At 44.6% G+C, this 26,033-nt stretch overlaps 1 protein-coding gene across 4 annotated transcripts in view; it reads left to right on the top strand.

The window, feature by feature from the left end:
• Window positions 1-23,959, top strand: part of cadm3 (cell adhesion molecule 3) — a 65,398-nt gene extending 41,439 nt beyond the window's left edge. The window contains exons 5-12 of one of the 4 annotated variants that reach the window (XM_036966195.2): window positions 1,019-1,156; window positions 6,216-6,386; window positions 8,976-9,066; window positions 12,379-12,551; window positions 12,907-13,440; window positions 14,041-14,061; window positions 20,391-20,516; window positions 23,208-23,959. In XM_036966195.2, the coding sequence (XP_036822090.2) occupies window positions 1,019-1,156; window positions 6,216-6,386; window positions 8,976-9,066; window positions 12,379-12,551; window positions 12,907-13,440; window positions 14,041-14,061; window positions 20,391-20,516; window positions 23,208-23,326 (1,373 nt within the window). In that variant the 3' untranslated portion in view covers window positions 23,327-23,959. The remainder of the gene's footprint in view (window positions 1-1,018; window positions 1,157-6,215; window positions 6,387-8,975; window positions 9,067-12,378; window positions 12,552-12,906; window positions 13,441-14,040; window positions 14,062-20,390; window positions 20,517-23,207) is intronic. The other 3 variants (XM_036966196.2, XM_090225775.1, XM_036966198.2) reach the window with 3 other exon arrangements.
• Window positions 23,960-26,033: the final 2,074 nt, after the last annotated feature.

Here is a 26,033-nt window from a genome sequence, read left to right as displayed (position 1 = left end):
AAGTAAATGTAATTGCTAAAATATACCTAAGTATTGAAAGTAAAAGTATAAATAATTTCAAATTCCCTATATTAAGCAAACCAGACGGGACCATTGTCTTGTTTTTTTTAACGGAGAGCCAGGGATACACTCCAACTTTCAGACATGATTTACAAACAAAGCATTTGTGTTTAGTGAGTCTGCCAGATCAGAGGCAGTAGGGATGACCACTTGTTCCCTTTACAAACAAAGCATTTGTGTTTAGTGAGTCTGCCAGATCAGAGGCAGTAGGGATGACCACTTGTTCCCTTTACAAACAAAGCATTTGTGTTTAGTGAGTCTGCCAGATCAGAGGCAGTAGGGATGACCACTTGTTCCCTTTACAAACAAAGCATTTGTGTTTAGTGAGTCTGCCAGATCAGAGGCAGTAGGGATGACCACTTATTCCCTTGATAAGTGCATGAATTGGACCATTTTCCTGTCCTGTTAAGCATTCAAAATGTCACGACTACTTTTGGGTTTCAAGGAAAATGTATGGAGTAAAAAGTATATTATTTTCTTTAGGAATGTAGTGAAGTAAAAGTAAAAGATGTAAAAAATATAAATAGTAAAGTACAGATACCCCCCAAATTGACTTAAGTAGTAGTTTAAAGTGTTTTTACTGAAGTACTTTATACCACTGAGTGTCGGTAGCATGCAGCTGTATTACACTCTCTCTGTTCTGTATACTGTATACATGTCTGCTATATGTCTGTGGCAGGGTCCAAATGGCACCCTATTCCCTATATAGTGCACTTCTTTTGACCAGAGACCATAATACACTACAGTATATAGGGAATAGGTGTCCTTTCGGGATGCACAACACATCTGTAAGTGTGTCTGTGTGTTAAATGTGCTCTCTCTCTCTCCCCCTTTCTCTCTCTCCCTCTCTCTCTCTCTCTCTCTCTCTCTCTCTCTCTCTCTCTCTCTCTTTCGCTCTCTTCTCTCTTCTCTCCTCTCTATGTTTCTGTCTGTCTCTCTTGCTCTCTCTCTCTGTCAGGTGTCCCTGGTAAGCCTCAGATCTCTGGCTATGAGGATGCTGTGCAGGAAGGGGGCAAAGTCACCCTCACCTGCACCAGCTCCGGGAGCAAGCCTCCCGCCAAACTACACTGGTACAGGGACCAGAAGGAACTCACAGGTAAAGGTGGGAGGGAGAGAGGAGGGGAAGGGAGGGAAGGGAGAGAGGATGGGAGGGAGAGAGAGAGAGAAGGGAGAGGGAGATAGAAGGAGAAAAAAGGGAGTGTGATAGATCATGAGAGACAGAAAAAAGAGAAAAAGAGAAAGGTGTGTATGTATGAGTGAGAGAAGGGAAGGGAGATGGAGAGAATGTGTATGTATGAGTGAGAGAAGGGAAGGGAGATGGAGAGAATGTGTATGTATGAGTGAGAGAAGGGAAGGGAGATGGAGAGAATGTGTATGTATGAGTGAGAGAAGGGAAGGGAGATGGAGAGAATGTGTATGTATGAGTGAGAGAAGGGAAGGGAGATGGAGAGAATGTGTATGTATGAGTGAGAGAAGGGAAGGGAGATGGAGAGAATGTGTATGTATGAGTGAGAGAAGGGAAGGGAGAAGGAGAGAATGTGTATGTATGAGTGAGAGAAGGGAAGGGAGATGGAGAGAATGTGTATGTATGAGTGAGAGAAGGGAAGGGAGATGGAGAGAATGTGCATGTATGAGTGAGAGAAGGGAAGGGAGATGGAGAGAATGTGTATGTATGAGTGAGAGAAGGTAAGGGAGATGGAGAGAATGTGCATGTATGAGTGAGAGAAGGGAAGGGAGATGGAGAGAATGTGTATGTATGAGAGAGAGAAGAAAATAAATGGAGGTTAAAGAAAGAAGAGAGAGGATAATAGGAAAATTTGCAAGCTAGAGAAACTAGAGGGGAGGTGATGAGGCAGAACATAGCAAAACACTAAACAGAGAGCGAGAGAGCGAGAGAGAGGAGGTGGGGGAGAGGAGGGGGGGGTGGAAGGGAGAGGGGGGGTTGGAAGGGAGAGGAGAGGAGAGGGAAGATGGGAGAGAGAGGGGGTGTCAATGGTATTCAGAGGGAGGGAGGGAGGGAGGGAGGGAGGGAGGGAGGGAGGGATAGAAAGATAAAAAGTAAATAAGATTGAAAGGATAGAGGGGATAAACGGTAAAGCTAGGCGCTGAAAGCGGCGACACGGGGGGATGAGGCAGAACACAGAGGAAGCTGTAAACGAGAGAGAGAGGGCCTGCGTCCCAAATGGAACCCTATACCCCATACCCTATACCAAAAGCGGCCCTATAACCTATACTAAAAGGGTGCCATTTGGGATGCATCCAGGATGTTCTATTAGGGTAGATTGAGCGACCTTGGTTCCTGATAAACCATGAGAAGACTGAGGGAGAGCCACAGATAGTGAGTAGGGAGCATCCCAGTCATGTTGGAGACTATATGAGCTCAACCCTATGTGACCTATAGTATGTGTTACTATCCTTGTGGGGACCAAACAATTAATTCCCAATCAAAATCCTATTTACCTTAACCCTAACCCTTAACCTAACCCTAACCTTAACCCCAACCCTTAACCTAACTCTAACCTTAACCCCCAACCCTTAACCTAACTCTAACCTTAACCCCCAACCCTAACCTTAACCCCAACCCTAAACCTAACCCTAATTGTAACCCTAACCCTTAACCTAACCCTAAACCTAACCCCCAACCCTAACCCTAACCCCTAAGGCTAAAGTAGCCTTTTTCCTTGTGGGGATTGGGGAAAAGTTTCCACCTGTCAGAATGATCCTTGTTTTGTGGGGACTTCTGGCTTCTGGTCCCCACAAAGATAGTAAAACCAAAAACACACACTTTCTCTCTCACACACACACACACACACCCAAACCCACACATACAGACTTGCAAAAGTATTCACCCCCCCTTGGCATTTTTCCTATTTTGTTGCCTTACAACCTGGAATTAAAATATATTTTTGGGTGTTTTGTTTAATTTGATTTACACAACATGCCTACCACTTTGAAGATGCAAAATATTTGTGGAACAAACAAGAAATAAGACAAAAAAACTGAAAACTTGAGCGTACATAACTATTCACTCCCAAAGTCAATACTTTGTAGAGCCACCTTTTGCAGCAGTTACAGCTGCAAGTCTCTTGGGGTATGTCTCTATAAGCTTGGCACATGGGCTTTTTACCCATTCTTCAAGGAGAAACTGCTCCCGCTCCTTCAAGTTGGATGGGTTCTGGTGGTGTACAGCAATCTTTAAGTCATACTACAGATTCTCAATTGGATTGAGGTCTGGGCTTTGACTAGGCCATTCCAAGACATTTAAATGTTTCCCCTTAAACCACTCAAGTGTTGCTTTAGCAGTATGCTTATGGTCATTGTCCTGCTGGAAGGACTGAAACAGGTTTCCCTCAAGAATTTCCCTGTATTTAGCGCCATCCATCATTCCTTCAATTCTGACCAGTTTCCCAGTCCCTGCCGATGAAAATCATCCCCACAGCATGATGCTGCCACCACCATGCTTGTCACGACTCCTACCGAAGGTGGCTCCCCTTCCTGTTTGGGTGGCGCTCGGCGGTCGTCGTCACCGGCCTACTAGCTGCCACTGATCTTTTCCTCCCCCTCCTTGTCTGTTGATTAGTTACACCTGTGTTTAGTTAGGTTAATTAGTTGGGCTTTATTATCCAGCCTGTCCGCCTGCTGGGTGTGCGGGATTGTTTTATGTGTACTCGCCTGTAAGTCACGGTTGTTTGTGTACGTGTGTTATTCGGGACTGTTTAGTTCCCCTGTGTTTTGGGGCATTTGTTTGAGTGGCGTCGTTTTCACCTGTGTGGTGAATAAAGAAGTAGCGCTACTCTGAACTCTCCGTTTCCTGCGTCTGACTTCTTCCTCCACTACACCCCGGGCATTACAATGCTTCACTGTAGGGATGGTGTTCTCGGGTGATGAGAGGTATTGGGTTTTCGCCAGACATAGCGTTTTCCTTGATGTCCAAATAGCTCAATTTTAGTCTCATCTGACCAGAGTACCTTCTTCCATATGTTTGGGGAGTCTCCCACATGCGTTTTGGCGAACACCAAACATGTTCACTTATTTTTTTATGGCCACTCTTCCGTAAAGCCCAGCTCTGTGGAGTGTACGGCTTAAAGTGGTCCTATGGACAGATACTGCAATCTCTGCTGTGGAGCTTTGCAGCTCCTTCAGGGTTATCTTTGGTCTCTTTGTTGCCTCTCTGATTAATGCCCTCCTTACCTGGTCTGTGAGTTTTGGTTGGGGGCCTCTCTTGGCAGGTTTGTTGTGGTGCCATATTCTTTCAATTGTTTTATAATGGATTTAATGGTGCTCTGTGGGTTGTTCAAAGTTTCTGATATTTTTTTATAACCCAACCCTGATCTGTACTTCTCCACAATTTTGTCCCTGACCTGTTTGGAGAGCTCCTTGGTCTTCATGGTGCCGCTTGCTTGGTGGTGCCCATTGCTTAGTGGTGTTGCAGACTCTGGGGCCTTTCAGAAGAGGTGTGTGTACACTGAGATCATGTGACAGATCATGTGACACTTAGATTGCACACAGGTGGACTTTATTTAACTAATTATGTGACTACGGAGGTAATTGGTTGCACCAGATCTTATTTAGGGGCTTCATTGCAAATGGGGTGAATACATATGCACTCACCACTTTAAAAAAATATATATATATATTTTTGAAACAGCTCATTTTTAAAATTTCACTTCACCAATTTGGACTATTTTGTGTATGTCCATTACATGAAATCCAAATGAAAATACATTTAAATTACAGGTTGTAATGCAACAAAATAGGACAAATGCCAAGGGGATGAATACATTTTGCAAGGCACTGTACACACACACACACACACACACACACACACACACACACTGGTCTCTTCAGTCAGTATTATAGCTGAAGAAAGGGAGCGAGGAGAGGCTGAGGAGATGAGCATCACGGGTCAACGTGTTACTATGACACCCTCTCATACAGAGGCTGTGTTCCAATTAGCACCCTTTTCCCTATGTAGTGCACTGCTTTTGACCCTACCTTATAGGGTGGCATTTGAGATGGAACCATAGAGTGCTGTGCTGTAAGTAGCTAGGTTAGGATAGATGAGCACATAGACTGCTACTCACTTCTGCTGCTTTGACGGGTTTACAGAGGTTAGAGGCTCAAAGGGGAGGAAGAGAGGGCGAGAGAGAGGGACAGGGCTATGCTAGGAGAGAGAAATATGAAGGAAAGAGATAAAAAGAAAATGCTTGCATTCCAAATGGCATCCGTTCCTTCATAGTGACCAGGACCATAGACCAGGGAATAGGGTGATGGTCCCTGGTCAAAAGTAGTGCACTATATAGGGAATAGGGTGCCATATGGGATGCATTTTGGACACGGAGAGAGAGAAAATAGGATATTAGGGAAGGGTCAGTGGAGGAAAAGGATGAAGGATGATGAAATGGTTGGGAGATGTAGAAAGAGTGTAGCTGAAGAGGTTTTAATTGAGAAGAATGGCTGGCTAAGTGCTGTGAAGAGGCTTTAAATGTGAATGTTCTTGTACACTACAGTATGTAAGTGTAAGGGCTATTGATCAGCTGATGGGATCAATTTGTCTGCATTGAATTGGATGTAGGTCTGGTCAAAAGTAGTGCACCATATAGGGAATAGGGTGCCATTTGGGACGTGGGACATAATCTAAATGTATGGTATCATTATGGTGGGTCCACAGATTCTAAATGTTCCCTGTGTGTGTGTGTGTGTGTGTGTGTCTGTGTGTTTGTGTGTGTGTGTGCGCTCGTGTGCGCGTGGGTGAATGAGACAAAGAGAAATATCCTCCATATTACATGAATATTACTCAGTCAGCCACTGATATTACTGTATCTTGAATGTAAACTCATTTGACATAGCTTTTCATACAGTGGTAGTAAGTAGTACATCATCATTATGTGCGATGACAGTTAAAACGAGTACCCATGGTGACAATATGTTTGTGTCTGCAGCGTGTGTGTGTCTCTCTATCTGTGTGTCTCTCCTCATTTGAGTGCATCTATGTGTGTGTGTGTGTGTGTGTGTGTGTGCATCTCTCTATCTGTGTGTCTCTCCTCATTTGAGTGCATCTATGTGTGTGTGTCTGTGTGTGTGTGTGTGTGTGTGTGTGTGTGTGTGTGTGTGTGTGTGTGTGTGTGTGTGTGTGTCTTCGTATGTGCATCCAGGTCGCCCTGATGTGGTGGAGTCTAACCCTGGTGAGCCGACCTACACAGTGATCAGTGAGCTGACTCTGACTGTGGGCCGAAGCGATGATAATGCTCTGATTGCCTGTGCTGTAGACCACCCTTCTCTGGCCCATGGGGACAAAGGGAGCGAGCAACGCATTAGAGTCCTGTGTAAGTGCTGCCTCCACTCGCCAAGGCCTGTCACTGCAACCACATGTACTTTCAGGTCCATAATTATTGGCACCCTTGATAAAGATGAGCAAAATACTGATCTACAAAGTTTGCTAAAAGAAATTGGGAAATGATATTATTTTATAACTATACAATTACTCAGAGAAAGAGATTTTGTTTAACCAATAACAGAAACAAATATCTTAAAGATGAGGGTCAAAATGATTGGCACCCCTGTTTTTAACACGCTAGCATCCTTCCCTTGTGAGGATAATGACACTGAGACTTTTTCTCAACTGTTTTCTGAGATTGGAGAACACACTGGGAGGGATCTTAGACCATTCCTCACAGAATCCTTCCAGATCCTTGATCTCCTTCGTCTGCTCTTATGGTCTGCCCTCTTCAATTCAAACCACAGGTTTTCAATGGGATTCAAGTCCGGTGACTGAGATGGCCATGGCAAAATATTGATTTTCTGGTCAAATAACCATTTCTTTGTGGAGTTTGATTAGTGCTCATCTTTCTGGAAGATCCACTTGCGGCCAAGTGTCAGCCTACTGGCAGAGAGAACCAGGTCTTTGGCTAAAATGTCCTGGTAAAGTTCATGATGCCGTTGACCTTAACCCTGGTCCTGGGACTTTCATTGATAAGCATGTCCAGACGTTATATTTAGCCTCCCAACAAGTGTTTTACCATTTTCTTTTCAGTACAACCAGGTCTACAACTAGAACACAAACAGTGAGTTTTATTGACAAATGTCAAATGTCAATTAAAAAAAAAACAAGGTCAGCCGAAGCAAAAACCTGATAACAACGAATGTATATGAATGCTGTAAGTACAGAAATCGTTTGCTCACTGGCTAATGAACATCCAACTGTGAGGAATTTGGAGTTTGTGACAAAACTATGTGCCCTTATTACAGTATTATAGACACTATGTCCTGGGATCTACTATAATCTTCTATGCAGAAGAACTCCTTTCCTTCTAACAACTCTTGTGTAGCTTGTAAGAGCCTCAGCCTTTCATAGATGGCGTTTAATAGTTTATTGCTCAAAACGTTTCGACTCTACAGGCATTTTTTGTTAAAACAACCTGGCCCCGGGCTCCTTTGGGATCCGCCCTTGTCTCACAATCAGTGCTCGAGCTCCCCGTGAATCACACAGAATAATGTATGTAGCTCAAACACACAATGTTAAAAAGAGGGTAGAAGCCAAAATGCGCCGGCGTTACGGTAGGACTCGTTGGATTAGCAAGGCCCCTTGGACCAGTGGCCCCTTGGACCAGTGGCCCAATAACATCAAAGATACACCAACATATTTTACCATTTGGACGTAATTTTCTGCATATGCTTCTGTTTAGACATGTTTTGTTGTTGGTATTTTAACCCCCTTTTCTCCCCATTATATCCAATTACGATCTTGTCTCATCACTGCAACTTCCCAACGGGCTCGGGAAGAGGCGAAGGTCGACTCGTGCTTCCCCTGAAACATGACCCACCAAACTGCGCTTCTTCACACCCACCAGCTCAATCCGGAAGCCAGCTGCACCAATATGTTGCCCAACTGATGACCGAACAAGGAGTCGCTAGAGAGCGATGAGACAATTAAAGCCCCCCCGGCCAAACCCTCCCCTAACCTTGACGACTCAGTGGCCAATTGTGCGCTGCCCTATGGGACTCTCAGTCATGGTCGGTTGTGACACAGTCTGGGTTTGAACCCAGGTCTTTTCTTTTTTTGTTGTAGTGACGCCTCAAGCACTGCGATGCAACGCCTTAGACCGCTGCGCCACTCAGGAGGCTACGCTTCTGTTTTTCAACGCCAAACCCACCACTGATGTGCGTAGCCAACGAGCTCTATCGTCTGACCATAGCAGCGCATGGAGTTTAAAAAACGGCATTGGCACTTGGATTGGAACCAGTGCTGTGGTTAGAGGAAATGAAAATAGAGTTCTTTCGCCATGCGCACCAGGAGTTGGACATCAAGGATCTTATTAAACATTTTAGAAAAAGGCTAAGTGTCTTTATCCTTGCAAGGGGAGGCTGCTCGAGTATATCGTGCATATGATACATGATAACATATGCACAATACACACACATACACATGGATTTTGTGTTGTAGATATGTGCTAGTAGAGTAGTGGCCTGAGGGCACACACTAAATGTGTTGTGAAATCTGCTGGACTCCAGAAAGAGTAGCTGCTGCCTTGGCAACCCTACCCATATGACTTTACTACTGCTGGTCATACCTATACCTGCAGGGGACATATATGCTTACCATACTGTTGATATTACAGCGAGGTCAATCAGTCCAATGTATTTTATAAAGCCCTTTTAAAATCAGCAGTTTGTTACAATGGGTTTTACAGATACCCAGCCTAAAAGCCCAAAGAGCAAGCAATGCAGATGTAGAAGCTGGGTTAGGCAATTATGTTAGATTGCTCATAATTGTGTGTGTGGACAATGGACATGAATTCCGTGCAATGTATGTGTGTGTGTGTGTGTGTGTGTGTGTGTGTGTGTGTGTGTGTGTGTGTGTGTGTGTGTCTATCTTCTCCAGTATATATGATGGCGATGTATTATTGTTTTTCTAGTCACCCCAGACGTAACTATCCAGCCTGAGAGTGATCTGCCCAGAGAGGGAGGAAAGTTCCACCTGCAGTGCATTGCCAACGGAAACCCAGAGTAAGACACACACACACACATACGCATTAACACACAGACAAGCAAGCAAACATCCCTACACACACTCTCATGAACAACACATACACAAACATACACTGTAGCATCCGTACTGCATTATAGATGAACCTGCCTTAGACCAGTCAGTCTATTGATCGGCTCCTCTCCTCTCGTCCTCCTTCTCCCCCTTTCTCTCATTCTCTGCCTCCCCCTGTCCCACTCTGGCTGCATCCCAGATGGCTCCCAAATGGCACCCTATTCCCCATAAGGCTCTGGTCAAAGGTAGTACACTATGTCGAGAATAGGGTGCTATTTTGGATGCAGTCTATGTCTCCCTCTATCTCCCCATCACTGATCTCTCTCTCACCATGTCACTCAAACTCACTTCACTCTAACTCAGTGTCTTTTCTGTCACAGCCGCGTCGAATCTTCCCCTCTTCCTTCTCGTCCTCACCAATAATTCTCTTCTATCTTGCTTTGCACCTTTTCCGCCCCCATCCTCCCCCATCCCTCGTCTCTTTGCTCTCCTTTAAGGTTATGCGTCAGCCTGTCACAGCCTCTCCAGTCACAGAATTCTTCCCAAATGGCAACCCATTTCCTATATAATCCCTATGGCCCTGGTCAAAAGTAGTGCACTATGTAGGGAATAGGGTGGCATTTCGGATGCACCCAGAGTACTTCGTATAGTCTGTCTGAATAGACAACCAGCGTGTGAGTGACAGGGGAACCGATAGAGAGAGGGGAGAAGGGCTCAGCACATGCATATCCTTAAGAGGCCGCACAACATCAGAATATCTAACAGACCGGGATAGAGGGCAGGAAGAGAGAGTGTTTAATGTTAACTGTAAATTTGTGATTGTTTATTTCACTTGCTTTGGCAATGTTAATGTATGTTCCCCATGCCAATATATCCCCTTCGAATTGAAGAGAGAGAGAGAGAGAGAGAGAGAGAGAGAGAGAGACAGAGACAGAAACAGAGACAGAGACAAAGACAGAGAGAGAACATGCACAGCTCTTTGGGCCGAAGGACTAATGACCAGTCAGATACAGGCTGGGTCTCAGCTGTCAATCAAACACAATCACCATGGCAACATATTTGCTGCTCTAAATCTGACCCACCGTTTCTCGCAGACAAACTGACGCTGATTAAGTTTCACATTTAACAGCATAATACAATCAGGAAATGTTTTATTACAGCGATACAGCTTGTTTCTGAGAATGTCTTGACTTGATGAACAAGAGCTATTTCAAGACGCTTTAATCAAACAAAATGGAATGTTCCCCCTCTACTGGAGGACTATCGCATTCCATTACATAACATTCCAGTCCATTCCTATCTACATCAAGGCAAAGGGTGGCTACTTTGAAGAATCTCAAATATAAAATACATTTTGATTTGTTGAACACTTTTTTGGGGGTTTCTACATGATTCCATATGTGTTATTTCATAGTTGTGATGTCTTCACTATTATTCTACAATGTAGAAAATAGTAAAAAGAAAGAAAAACCCTGGAATGAGTATGTGGGTCCAAACGTTTGGCTGGTACTGTATTTGATCAGCAGACCCTGCTTGCAATTGCATACCATTTCCCTATTAGTAGTCAGTTATAAACCTCAGTCCATTCTGTAACACAGTTATGCCCAGATGATGGCTTTACATGCTGGAGCCTTCGTACATTATTGCACACTTGGCACTCAATCTATACACACACATGAAACACAACCATACATACTATTCACTCTATGTAATGAACAAGGACAAACAGTGCCCAAGGGAAAGTGTTCATACCCCTTGACTTATTCCACATTTTGTTGTGTTACAACCTGCATTTTTTTCTCTCACCCATCTACACAAAGTGAAAACATGTTTTAGAGATGAAATACAGAACAATCTAATTCACATAAGTATTCACACCCCTGAGTCAATACATGTTAGAATCACCTTTGGCAATGATTACAGCTGTGGGTCTTTCTGGGTAAGTCTCTAAGAGTACAATATGTGCATATTATTCTTTTTTTTTAAATGACAAGCTCTGTCATGTTAGTTGTTGATCATTGCTAGACAGGTATTTTCAAGCTTGGCACACCTGTATTTGGGGAGTTTCTCACATTCTTCTCTGCAGATCCTCTCAATCTCTGTCAGGTTGGATGGGGAGCGTCGTTGCACAGCTATTTTCAGGTCTCTCCAGAGATGTTCGATCAGATTCAAGTCCAGGCTCTGGCTGGGCCACTCAAGGACATTCAGAGACTTGTCCTGAAGCCACTCCTGCGTTGTCTTGGCTGTGTGTTTAGGGTCGTTGTCCTGTTGGAAGGTAAACCCAGTCTGAGGCCCTGAGCACTCTGGAGCAGGTTTTTATTAAGGATCTCTCTGTACTTTTACTAGGAATGGCTTCCGTCTGGCCACTCTACCATAAAGGCCTGATTGGTGGAATGCTGCAGAGATGGTTGTCATTCTGGAAGGCTCTCCCATCTCTGGAGCTCTGTCAGAGTGACCGTTGGGTTCTTGGGCCACCTCCCTGACCAAGGCCCTTCAGCAGATGTCAAAGTGCTATACACAAACCCAACCTAAAACCCAAAACAGCAAGTAATGCAGATGTAGAAGCACAGTGGCAAGGAAAAACTCCCTAGAAAGGCAGGAATCTAGGAAGAAACTTAGAGAGGAACTGGGCTCTGAGGGGTGGCCAGTCCTCTTCTGGCTGTGCCGGGTGGAGGTTATAAGAGTACATGGCCATTTAAGGCTAGATTGTTCTTCAAGATGTTCAAACGTTCATAGATGACCAGCAGGGTCTCCCCCGATAGATGACCAGCTGGGTCATTTGTACATTTGAATGTCGCACTAGTTGGACCTACAGTAGAAGGACATTTTGTCTGGTGCTTTAGCGTTTGAGCGAGGGAGAAAGAGCTCATTTGAATTTCCTGCTGCGCAATAAAATTCTCAGCAACAACAGAGTGATCAAATTAAGATACCACATCTGTAAGTATAAGTAAAAGATGAACTCTGAAGATATTCATATGCCCCTAAAATGGATTAATCACATCAACAAATTCAGTTATACAATACTCATATTTACATAATTGATTCTTGTATCACACTAGTTCTGATTGGTAAACAGTCTCTTTTGCTGTATGTACTGTATGTTGCCCACTGTCCATTTTATATATTCTAATCTCTTTTCTCTTTGTCCACTCTCGTTCTGTCTGTCTGTCTGTCTGTCTCTGTCTGTCTCTCTCTCTCTCTCTCTCTCTCTCTCTTTCTCTCTTTCTCTCTTTCTCTCTTTCTCTCTCTCTCTCTCTCTCTCTCTCTCTCTCTCTCAGGCCTATCTCGTACGTGTGGCAGAAGAAGGATGGAGAGCTCCCCCCGCTGGCCAAGGTGGATGGTAGTGTCCTGCGCTTTGAGATGCTCAACAAATCAGACAACGGCATCTACCTTTGTCAGGCCGACAATGGCATCGGGAAGGTGCAGGGACAGTACACACTGTTGGTGCAAGGTACTGACCTTAGAAAGAGAGGAGGAGAGAGAGAGAGACAGGGAGAGCTAGAGGGTGATGGTAGAGAAGCAGCTTGTCCAGGGCAGAATGTTTATTTTTCTTCTTCACCATTTTTATTTATTTCTGCTGTTGTGTGGTTTCTACTTCCACTTTTACTTTCACGTTTCTTTTCTGATTTGATTTACGTTTCTTTTCTGTTTATTTCTCTTTATCCACCACACCATCCACCTTGCGCTTCACCCCTTCGCTTTTTTGCTAAACATCCATCCTGTACACCGTGCCAATGTCTCGCCCTTCTCTTTCTCTCTCTACTCCTCCTTTCCATATTCCCTTCATGTCTTCTCCTTTATCCAAGACCTGACAGATGATTCAGACTACCTCTTCCCTACCTCTTTCTATCTACCCTCCTCTTCTCCGACTTCTGACTCCCCCCCTCCTTCTCTTTTTCATGATTCTTTCTCTCAATCCACATCCCTTATGTCAACAATGTCTGGAACCGGGTCTGGGTTGTCTGCCTCCACATCCCTACCTGCCACTTCTCCTCCTGTTATCTTCTCCTTCTCTATCCCTTACCCATCTGACCTTACTATCACCCCTTCCCCTTATCCCTCCTCTTCATCCCCCTCTACCTCTTCTCCCTCTCCTTCTCACTCTCCTCCTCCTGCCAATGTTCCATCTACCTCTCTTTCCAACTCTCTCTTCCCTGATCTTCCACTGTCTCACGAACCCCTTCCCCCTTCCTCCTCTGACTCCTCCTCCCCCTCTTCTTCTTCCTCCTCTTCTTCCCCTCCTCCTTCCAGCTTTACTCATTCTGTCGCTCCCCCCTCCTCTGTCTCCCTCACTCCCTCCTCAGTTCCCATACAGCTGAATGGAGTTTACAGTTTCACAGGTAAATTATCTCAGTTACACAATCGGACAGTATGTACACACACACACACACACACACACACACACACACACACACACACACACACACACACACACACACACACACACACACACACACACTGGAATTAACAGTTGTACCGTCACAAACAAACATATTCACAGACTCTCAGAGATCCTAATAGTATCCTAATTGCACTGTGGGTAAACAAGAAAGGCAATTCGTGGAGTCTACATAAACATAGACCAGGTAGACCTTACTGAGGAAGGTGTAGACATTGCATGTGACCAGGATTTCTCATCATAGGGGATTTGGGTGTAGGGTGAAGTTGCCCCTTGACACTGGTCTTGGGTCAGTTTCGTATTTCCCCTACTAAGGTTAGGATTGGGGAGGGAAAGCTGATCCAAGAACTGTACCTAGGGGAAACTTTACCCCGAAGGGGCATTTCTTTTTCAACCACAATCACCTCACCCCTCCACTGTTTCCATATTTTAAGTTTTTTTTATTTTTCTCCTGTTTTTGTCTTCCTTCATTCTGACCCCTTACATGTCGCACTCGTCAATCCATCCATCCATCCATCCATCCAACCATCCTCTTGAGGAGATGGTCCAGACAACATTGCAGGTATATTTTTTCAGTCACCTGTCTCTCTGTTTCTGTCTGTCTGTCTGTCTGTCTGTCTGTCTGTCTGTCTGTCTGTCTGTCTGTCTGTCTGTCTGTCTGTCTGTCTGTCTGTCTGTCTGTCTGTCTGTCTGTCTGTCTGTCTGTCTGTCTGTCTGTCTGTCTGTCTGTCCATTTGCCTCTGCCTGATATAAAGAAAGTAGTAGTCTGGGGACAGTGTGAACTGAACTCTCTAATAAATGCTTTCATACTTCTTCCCCCACATACAGGGCATTCTTAAAGTATTCAGACCCCTTGTCTTTTTCCACATTTTGTTACATTACAGCCTTATTCTAAAATTGATTGAATACATTTTGGGGGATAAATCTACACACAATACCCCATACTGACAAAGAGAAAAGAGGTTTTAAGAAATGTTTGAAATTTTCATCCCGAACTACAACATTATCAGACAAGATAGAACTGCCAAAGGGGGCGGTGTTGCAATCTACTGCAAAGATAGCCTGCAGAGTTCTGTCCTACTATCCAGGTCTGTACCCAAACAATTTGAACTTCTACTTTTAAAAATCCACCTCTCTAAAAACAAGTCTCTCACCGTTGCTGCCTGCTATAGACCACCCTCTGCCCCCAGCTGTGCTCTGGACACCATATGTGAACTGATTGCCCCCCATCTATCTTCAGAGCTCGTGCTGCTAGGCGACCTAAACTGGATTATGCTTAACACCCCAGCCTTCCTACAATCTAAGCTTGATGCCCTCAGACTCACACAAATGATCAATGAACCTACCAGGTACCTCCCCAAAGCCGTAAACACGGGCACCCTCATAGATATCATCCTAACCAACTTGCCCTCTAAATACACCTCTGCTGTCTTCAACCAAGATCTCAGCGATCACTGCCTCATTGCCTGCATCCGTAATGGGTCAGCAGTCAAACGACCTCCACTCATCACTGTCAAACGCTCCCTGAAACACTTCAGCGAGCAGGCCTTTCTAATCGACCTGGCCGGGGTATCCTGGAAGGATATTGATCTCATCGCGTCAGTAGAGGATGCCTGGTTATTTTTTTAAATGCCTTCCTAACCATCTTAAATAAGCATGCCCCATTCAAGAAATTTAGAACCAGGAACAGATATAGCCCTTGGTTCTCCCCAGACCTGACTGCCCTTAACCCACACAAAAACATCCTATGGCGTTCTGCATTAGCATCGAACAGCCCCCGTGATATGCAGCTTTTCAGGGAAGCTAGAAACCATTATACACAGGCAGTTAGAAAAGCCAAAGCTAGCTTTTTTAAGCAGAAATTTGCTTCCTGCAACACTAACTCAAAAAAGTTCTGGGACACTGTAAAGTCCATGGAGAATAAGAACACCTCCTCCCAGCTGCCCACTGCACTGAAGATAGGAAACACTGTCACCACTGATAAATCCACTATAATTGAGAATTTCAATAAGCATTTTTCTACGGCTGGCCATGCTTTCCACCTGGCTACCCCTACCCCGGGTTAACAGCACTGCACCCCCCACAGCAACTCGCCCAAGCCTTCCCCATTTCTCCTTCTCCCAAATCCAGTCAGCTGATGTTCTGAAAAAGCTGCAAAATCTGGACCCCTACAAATCAGCCAGGCTAGACAATATGGACCCTTTCTTTCTAAAATGATCTGCCGAAAGTGTTGCCACCCCTATTACTAGCCTGTTCAACCTCTCTTTCGTGTCGTCTGAGATTCCCAAAGATTGGAAAGCAGCTGCGGTTATCCCCCTCTTCAAAGGGGGGGACACTCTTGACCCAAACTGCTACAGACCTATATCTATCCTACCCTGCCTTTCTAAGGTCTTCAAAAGCCAAGTCAACAAACAGATTACCGACCATTTCAAATCTCACCATACCCTCTCTGCTATGCAATCTGGTTTCAGAGCTGGTCATGGGTGTACCTCAGCCACGCTCAAGGTCCTAAACGATATCTTAACCGCCATCGATAAGAAACATTACTGTGCAACCGTATTCATTGATCTGGCCAAGGCTTTCGACTCTGTCAATCACCACATCCTCATCGGCAGACTCGACAGCCTTGGTTTCTCAAATGATTGCCTCGCCTGGTTCACCAACTACTTCTCTGATAGAGTTCAGTGTGTCAAATCGGAGGGTCTGCTGTCCGGACCTCTGGCAGTCTCTATGGTGGTGCCGCAGGACTCTCTTCTCTGTATACATCAATGATGTCGCTCTTGCAGCTGGTGAGTCTCTGATCCACCTCTACGCAGACCACACCATTCTGTATACTTCTGGTCCTTCTTTGGACACTGTGTTAACAACCCTCCAGGCAAGCTTCAATGCCATACAACTCTCCTTCCGTGGCCTCCAATTGCTCTTAAATACAAGTAAAACTAAATGCATGCTCTTCAACCGATCGCTGCCGGCACCTGCCCACCTGTCCAACATCACTACTCTGGACGGCTCTGACTTAGAATACGTGGACAACTACAAATACCTAGGTGTCTGGTTAGACTGTAAACTCTCCTTCCAGACCCACATCAAACATCTCCAATCCAAAGTTAAATCTAGAATTGGCTTCCTATTTCGCAACAAAGCATCCTTCACTCATGCTGCCAAACATACCCTTGTAAAACTGACCATCCTACCAATCCTCGACTTCGGCGATGTCATTTACAAAATAGCCTCCAATACCCTACTCAACAAATTGGATGCAGTCTATCACAGTGCCATCCGTTTTGTCACCAAAGCCCCATATACTACCCACCATTGCGACCTGTACGCTCTCGTTGGCCCTCGCTTCATACTCGTCGCCAAACCCACTGGCTCCAGGTCATCTACAAGTCCCTGCTAGGTAAAGTCCCCCCTTATCTCAGCTCGCTGGTCACCATAGCATCGCCCACCTGTAGCACGCACTCCAGCAGGTATATCTCTCTGGTCACCCCCTTCCATTTCTCTGCTGCCAATGACTGGAACGAACTACAAAAATCTCTGAAACTGGAAACACTTATGTCCCTCACTAGCTTTAAGCACCAGCTGTCAGAGCAGCTCACAGATTACTGCACCTGTACATAGCCCACCTATAATTTAGCCCAATCAACTACCTCTTCCCTACTGTATTTCTTTTATTTTATTTATTTATTTATTTTACTCCTTTGCAACCCATTATTTTTATTTCTACTTTGCACATTCTTCCACTGCAAATCTACCATTCCAGTGTTTTACTTTCTATATTGTATTTACTTTACCACCATGGCCTTTTTTTGCCTTTACCTCCCTTATCTCACCTCATTTGCTCACAACGTATATAGACTTGTTTCTACTGTATTATTGACTGTATGTTTGTTTTACTCCATGTGTAACTCTGTGTCATTGTATGTGTCGAACTGCTTTGCTTTATCTTGGCCAGGTCGCAATTGTAAATGAGAACTTTTCTCAACTTGCCTACCTGGTTAAATAAAGGTGAAATAAAAAATAAATAAAAATACCTGTCTATATAAGGCCCCATGGTTGACAGTGCATGTCAGAGCCAAAACCAAGCCATGAGGTCAAAGGAATTGTCTGTAGAACTTCAAGACAGGATCGTGTCGAGGCACAGATCTGTGGATGGGTACCAAAAAATGGCTGCAGCATTGAAGGTCCCCAAGAACACAGTGGCATCCAGCATTCTGAAATGGAAGAAGTTTGGACCCACCAAGACTCTTCCTAGAGCTGCCCGGCCAAACTGAGGCATCGGGTGACAAGGGCCTTGGTCAGGGAGGTGACCAAGAACCCCATGGTTACTCTGACAGCTCTAGAGTTACTCTGTGGAGATGGGAGAACCTTCCAGAAGGACAACCATCTCTGCAGCACTCCACCAATCAGGCCTTTATGGTAAGAGTGGCCAGACGGAAGCCACTCCTCAGTAAAAGGCACGACAGCCCGCTTGGAGTTTGCCAAAAGGCACCTAAAGGACTCTGACCATGAGAAACAAGATTCTCTGGTCTGATGAAACCAAGATTGAACTCTTTGGCCTGAATGCCAAGTGTCACGTCTGGAGGAAAGCTGGCACCATCCCTATAGTGAAGCATGGTGGAGGCAGCATTTTGCTGTGGGAATGTTTTTTAGCGGCAGGGACTGGGAGACTAGTCAGGATCGAGGGAAAGACGAATGGCAAAAAGTCAGAGAGATCCTTGATGAAAACCTGCTCCAGAGCGCTCAGGACCACAGACTAGGGTGAAGGTTCACCTTCCAACAGGACAACAAACCTAAGCACACAACCAAGTCAATGCAGAAGTGGCTTGGGGACAAGTCTCTGAATGTCCTTGAGTGGTCCAGCCAGAGCCCGGACTTGAACCCGATCGAACATCTTTGGAGAGACCTGAAAACAGCTGTGCAGTGACACTCCCCATCCAACCTGACAGAGCTTGAGAGGATCTGCAGAGAAGAATGGGAGAAACTCCACAAATTCGGATTTGCCAAGCTTGTAGCGTCATACCCAAGAAGACGAGGCTCTAATTGTGTTTTGACAAAGTACTGAGTGAAGGGTCTAAGTTATGTAAGTGTAAGTATTGTGTGTAGAACTATGAGGGGAATAATTATGTAATCAATTTTAGAACAAGGCTGCAAAGTAACAAAATGTGGAAAAAGTGAAGGGGTCTGAATACTTTCCGAATGCACTTTTCATATTTTTTTCTTTCTCTGACCTGCTCTCCCGCTCTCTCTCTCTCTCTCTCACACACACACACACACACACACACACACACACACACACACACACACACACACACACACACACACACACACACACACACACACACACACCTCTATAGTACCCCATACATACATAAACATGTACCTTTAAGTGGTCTGAGTCAGTAACACTGTGTGTGTAATATGCAAGGGTCAGGCTCAGAGGTTGCTGTCTTGTCTCATGGTTCCTAAATGCGTTCCAAATGGCAACCTGTTTTCTATATATGTGCACAACTTGTGACCAGAGGTCTATGGGTTTCCCTATGGGCTCTTGTCAAAAGTAGTGCATTATGTAGGAAATAGGGTGCCATTTGGGCCACTGCCCCTGTCTCATTTCCCTGGTGGTGCTGACAGCGGGGTTTATGTGCTAATTCACAATACTGCCTCCTCAGCAAGGACTGTCTCTCTCTTTCACCTCCTCCTTGGCCACCCCCCTGCCGTGCTTCTCTCTCTTCTCTCTGATGGACGCTACCTCCTCTCCTCCCCTGTGTTTGGCTCTTGGTTGGCTGTGCCTGCGTCCCAAATGTCATCCTATTGCCTGTGTAGTGCACTACTTTGGACCAGAACCCATAAGGATCACCATAGGGCTCTGGAGCTAGGAACAGCATTTCGCTACATTAGCAATAACATCTGCTAAACATGTGTATAAAATTGGATTTGATTCAGTCAAAAGTAGTGCACTAAATAGGGAATAGGATGACATTTGTGACACGAACGGTTGGCTGTGTCTCTATTTCTCGCCCTTGGTTTATTATCAAGGCATCGTGTGGTGGTGCCACTCACTTCACCACAATCCTCTGTATTTTCCTCTTGTATCTCAGTCTCGCTGTACGTTATGTTTTCTTGCCTTTGGTCTCACAGTTCTGTAGCTACATCTGGGTGACTATCTGTCAACGTGACAGTGGGCTTGATAGAGGGTTTGAACCAATGCCATGCAAAGTTAAAGAGGTGTTTCGTGAGCTACCAGATGCAATTAATATCATATTTTCTGTGGAAGAGAGAGTGGTGTAGTTTGATGATCAGCCTCTAACATACGCTAAGTACGCCACCAGGTAGATTATGGCTACGTCACAAATGGCACCGAATTCCCTATGTACGGTAGTGAGCCCTGGTCAAAAGTAGTGCACTATATTGGGATTAGGGTGCCATTTAAGATGCTACCTACATTATACATCGCTCACACAATGGATGCATAAAAGAATGTGCTTTATACTTTTAATGACTTTTTTATGTTCCATTCGGTTTAATGCATCTGGTGTATTCATGCATCTTTAAATTTGCATGGTTTTCTCATCCTTTTCTTTGGGGTCTAGATTAGTTTGTAATGTTTCAGTTTTTAGACTAACACCGTCTCTTTCCCTCTTATCTCTCCTCTCTCTCCCTTCCTTTCTGCCTTTCTCTTTTTCTCTCTTCTGTCTTTCTCCCTCTTTCCCTCTTATCTCTCCTCTCTCCCTTCCTTTCTGCCTTTCTCTTTTTCTCTCTCTTCTGTCCCTCTTTCTCTCTCTCTCTCTCTCTCTCTCTCTCCCTCTTCTGTCTTTCTCTCTCTCTCTTTTGCTTTCTTTTTTTCTTTCTTTCTTTCTCTCTCTCTCTCGCTCTCTCCTGTCTTTGTCCCAGACCCCACTGCCATGTCTACCTCTTCAGGAGTGGACCATGCTGTGATTGGAGGAGTGGTGGCAGTCATCGTCTTCATCCTGCTCTGTCTGCTCATCGTCTTGGGCAGATACCTCATCAGACACAAAGGTGACCCTTGACCCTTACCAAATCAAATCAAATGTGTTTATATAGCCCTTCGTACATCAGCTGATATCTCAAAGTGCTGTACAGAAACCCAGCCTAAAACCCCAAACAGCAAGCAATGCAGGTGTAGAAGCACAGTGGCTAGGAAAAACTCCCTAGAAAAGGCCTAAACCTAGGAAGAAACCTGGAGAGGAACCAGGCTATGAGGGGTGGCCAGTCTTCTCCTGGCTGTGCCGGGTGGAGATTATAACAGAACATGGCCAAGATGTTCAAATGTTCATAAATGACCAGCATGGTAAAATAATAATAATCACAGTAGTTGTCGAGGGTGCAGCAAGTCAGCACCTCAGGAGTAAATGTCAGTTGGCTTTTCATAGCCGATCATTAAGAGTATCTCTACCACTCCTGCTGTCTCTAGAGAGTTGAAAACAGCAGGTCTGGGACAGGTAGCACGTCCGGTGAACAGGTCAGGAGAATTAGAGAGAGCATAGTTAAATTCACACAGGACACCGGATAAGACAGGATAATTACTCCAGGTATAACAAACTGACCCTAGCCCCCCGACACTATAAACTACTGCAGCATAAATACTGGAGGCTGAGACAGGAGGGGTCAGAAGACACTGTGGCCCCATCCGTTGATACCCCCGGACAGGGCCAAACAGGAAGGATATAACCCCACCCACTTTGCCAAAGCACAGCCCCCACACCACTAGAGGGATATCTTCAACCACCAACCTACCATCCTGAGACAAGGCCGAGTATAGCCCACAAAGATCTCTGCCACGGCACAACCCAAGGGGGGGCGCCAACCCAGACAGGAAGATCACATCAGTGACTCAACCCACTCCAGTGACGCACCCCTCCTAGGGACGGCATAAAAGAGCACCAGTAAGCCAGTGACTCAGCCCCTGTAATAGGGTTAGAGGCAGAGAATCCCAGTGGAAAGAGAGGAACCGGCCAGGCAGAGATAGCAAAGGCGGTTCGTTGCTCCAGAGCCTTTCCGTTCACCTTCACACTCCTGGGCCAGACTACACTCAATCATATGACCTACTGAAGAGATGAGTCTTCAGTAAAGACTTAAAGGTTGAGACCGAGTCTGCGTCTCTCACATGGGTAGGCAGACCATTCCATAAAAATGGAGCTCTATAGGAGAAAGCCCTGCCTCTAGCTGTTTGCTTAGAAATTCTAGGGACAATTAGGAGGCCTGCGTCTTGTGTAGGTATGTACGGCAGGACCAAATCAGAGAGATAGGTAGGAGCAAGCCCATGTAATGCTTTGTAGGTTAGCAGTAAAACCTTAAAATCAGCCCTTGCCTTAACAGGAAGCCAGTGTAGTGAGGCTAGCACTGGAGTAATATGATTAAATTGTTGGGTTCTAGTCAGGATTCTAGCAGCCGTATTTAGTACTAACTGAAGTTTATTTAGTGCTTTATCCGGGTAGCCTTGAAAGTAGAGCATTGCAGTAGTCTAACCTAGAAGTAACAAAAGCATGGATACATTTTTCGGCATCATTTTTGGACAGAAAGATTCTGATTTTTGCAATGTTACGAAAATGGAAAAAAGCTGTCCTTGAAACAGTCTTGATATGTTCGTCAAAAGAGAGATCAGGGTCCAGAGTAACGCCAAGGTCCTTCACAGTTTTATTTGAGACGTCTGTACAACCATTAAGATTAATTGTCAGATTCAACAGAAGATCTCTTTGTTTCTTGGGACCTAGAACAAGCATCTCTGTTTTGTCCGAGTTTAAAAGTAGAAAGTTTGCAGCCATCCACTTCCTTATGTCTGAAACACAGGCTTCTGGCGAGGGCAATTTTGGGGCTTCACCATGTTTCATTGAAATGTACAGCTGTGTGTCATCCACATAGCAGTGAAAGTTAACATTATGTTTTCGAATGACATCCCCAAGAGGTAAAATATATAGTGAAAACAATAGTGGTCCTAAAACGGAACCTTGAGGAACACCGAAATTTACAGTTGATTTGTCAGAGGACAAACCATTCACAGAGACAAACTGATATCTTTCCGACAGATAAGATCTAAACCAGGCCAGAACTTGTCCGTGTAGACCAATTTGGGTTTCCAATCTCTCCAAAAGAATGGTTTACAATCTCTCCAAAATAATACCATAACACATATCCCCACTCAAGAGGAGGCTCTTGGGAGGAGCTTTAGGAGGACCGGCTCATTGTAATGGCTGGAATGGAATCAATGCAACTGTATCCTCCTATAGCTCCTACCACCAGCCTCCACTGCCCCACTCATAATCACTTCTCATTCCCCTCCAAGACAACTGCTTTTCTAATTCAAGTGTAGTCATTGTAGTTATTTCACTATTTTTCCATCGTTTATTTTCCTTCCACTGCTACTCTAGCCTGGGTACCAGTCTGTTTGTGCTAACATTCTGCTCCTTGCCACTCCTTGTCATGGCAAACATGTTTGACATGTATGTTTGGCATTTGACACAGAGTACAAGGAGTGGAATGTAAGCGGAAAACAGCTCTGTATTTCAGGCTACTGCTACTCTACTTCCATTGATTCCAAACCCAGTGTTATCATTACAGAGATCCTATGTGTAATTCTGTGGCTGTTATCACTCCACTCCAAGCCCATTGTGATAAGCTACATCTCTCCACTCTTACATCACTTGTTATTTAACCTCTGACCCTGTGGTCTGTCTGTGTCTGTATCCACAGGGACATATCTTACCCATGAGGCCAAGGGCTCCGATGACGCTCCCGACGCCGACACGGCTATCATCAACGCTGAGGGCGGCCATTCCGGAGCAGAGGACAAGAAAGAGTACTTCATCTAGGGAGGGGTCGGGAGGGGGGAGAGGAACGCCTCCATTTGTCTTCACAAGCTTCAGTTCTTCACAGCAGCCAGAGGGGGAGGAGTAGGGGACAGACAGACAGGGAAATGGTGAAATATAAGATTCGCAAGTACTGAGACTGACAGGAAAAACAGAAAAGCTTCACCTGGTAGACCTGCATTGAAAACAGTGCGATTATTTGCACTTATATACATGACTTCCTCATGTCCACTGACACACACACACACACACACACACACACACACACACACACACACACACACACACACACACACACACACACACACACACACACACACACACACACACACACACACACACACACACTACGTGTTACTGACACACTGTTACGAGATACACATCCTGTTCATGCTCACTTGAACAAACAAACAGGCACATGTACATGTAACAGGATCATAGTAATGCAAAGTAATGTTTGATTTCTTAATTTAAGAGGAAAAACATTTTTTATACATGCATATACAGTACATATACATGTCTCATTAACATTCAACTGTCAGTGACACAAATGCAAAATTGTACTCCACATATTATTGCAAAAATGTAATTCACATTCCAGCATGTTATGCTGAAATACAGTTTCTGAACCCCAAACACTGTCCCCCACCCATTTATCCATACCATTCCTCCCACTCATCTGTCTTTCATTTTCCCTATTTTCTTCTCTCTATTCTATCACTCCCCACATAGACTACTACAGACCAGGACAGACTCTATATGACATTCTTCTGTTCAGAAATCTGTCTAAAAATCAATCAACAACAACTGCTGTACATAACCTCTCTCTCTTTCCCGTCTTTCTCTGTCACACACAAACAAACAAACAAACAGACAAATACAACCCCTATTCCCTACATAGTGCACTACATTTGAACAGGGTCCATTGTAACATGAAGGCAACAGAATCGAAACACATGACAATACAATGCAACAGGGGTTCTCGAAGTATGAATATTACTAACAACAACAGATGAAACTCATTTTGGCCAAGAGATCCGTGGAATAAGTTTAGAGGGTGTAATACAGTACATGTAATAATATGGACCCCCCCAAATGTTTTTTTTTTTTTTTTTACATAAATGCACTGTAATTTAAGCTGTAAAACTGCTAAATTCTCATGTCAACATTTGTAGAATTTTTAAAGCTGCAACAACAAAGATCTCTCTGCCCCATGATGAAATGTGTAGAATTGCAAGAAATTAGCTTGAAAACTTCTATCTTTTCTCTCCGATGCCAAGAGGTGGGCCTTTAAAATGTTGCTTTCCAGGGCCCGAAAAATGGTTTGGTCCAGTCATGCACTGCCGAAGTAAAAGTCATCGTATGCTATATTTCTCTAACTCGAGTTGTGTTCTGATTATGAATTCACAAGAGGTCCCCGGATACAATACGATACAATACAACCCCTACACTACCACACAACACACCCCATGCAAAAACAGCATCCCTGTATGGTCACAGTGCGGGATTCCGATATAAATATATAAATATATATATATATAATTATATAGCATTCTTTTTACTCAGAAAACAAACAAAAAACGTTTGGTGTGCTGTAAATACACTATAATTTCCCCTCTCTCTCTTTCTCGCTCCTCCTCTGTCTCTCTCTATCTCCTCCTCCTCCTACCCTACATCTCCTCCTCTCTCTCTCTTTATCTCCTCCTCCTACCCTACATCTCCCTCCGTCTGTTACTAACTGCCGTACAGTATATAATCTAAAGCCTGCCTGTTTTTACTAATGCTGAGTGAAAAATATCAATATCTCGGAAAATGTGTGTTGCAATGAAAACCTAAAAGTACTACAAATATTTGTATGAATACCGTTTGGATCCTTCTGTTTTGATTGTTTTGTTCTGGTGTTTACTTACTGTCAGTGTTAACAGTTTTCAGTGTCTGTTGGTCAGTCCAGGAGTTCATATTGTTATGATTTCATTATGATTAGTGATTATGACTATCTATTTTCTTTATTTCCGTTGTTATCCCTGAGGGATACTGTAGTAGCTCTAATGAATATAATTATACCACATCGCTTCTATCCTGCTGCTGCATTCTGGAATGCTCTCTCTGGCCAACCACCAGCCACTAAACGCATGCTATAATGACATCACTTCATGTAAGAGGCTAATACAGTCACTGCACCTTTTAAAATGACATCATTCCCTGCAATCTAATAAAAGAGTCCAGCCAGGCTTGCAGGCAGCAGTTAACCAGGGTACAGTTCAGTGGGCAGGGCACTCTCTCTGCTTCAGGCATGCATACTGACACTGAACTTCATCTCTCTCTCTCTCTGTCTCTCTGCCCCCCCTCTCTCTCGGCCCCCCTCTCTCTGTCCCCTCTACCCCTCTCTATAATTATCTGCACCCCCCCTCTCTCTATCTCTCTGACCATCCTTCCATCTCTTTGACCTTTCTCTTAATTTTCATTATCAGTCTCCCACACACACTCAGAAAACACATTTAAATAACTTCATAGCTAGCTAGAGCATTACTAGATTTGCTCGTTCAGCGAGCTATTGTCTGATGCGACCGGCCAGCGCGCTAGCCTGACGTCTGGACTGGACACCAGGGGTCCGTTCTGTTGCTGTTGTTATAGAATTGTTAATTCCGTCTGTGATAGTTTTGTACACCTAGGGAATGATCAGGGATTGCTTCTATCTCATCCCCCATTG

This window comes from Oncorhynchus mykiss, chromosome 28 (assembly GCF_057628025.1).
Source record: "Oncorhynchus mykiss isolate SJ-2025 chromosome 28, ASM5762802v1, whole genome shotgun sequence".
Taxonomy (NCBI): Eukaryota; Metazoa; Chordata; class Actinopteri; order Salmoniformes; family Salmonidae; genus Oncorhynchus; species Oncorhynchus mykiss.
The sequence above is the reverse complement of the archived record's forward strand: the minus strand, read 5'-3'. Positions and strand labels throughout refer to the sequence as shown.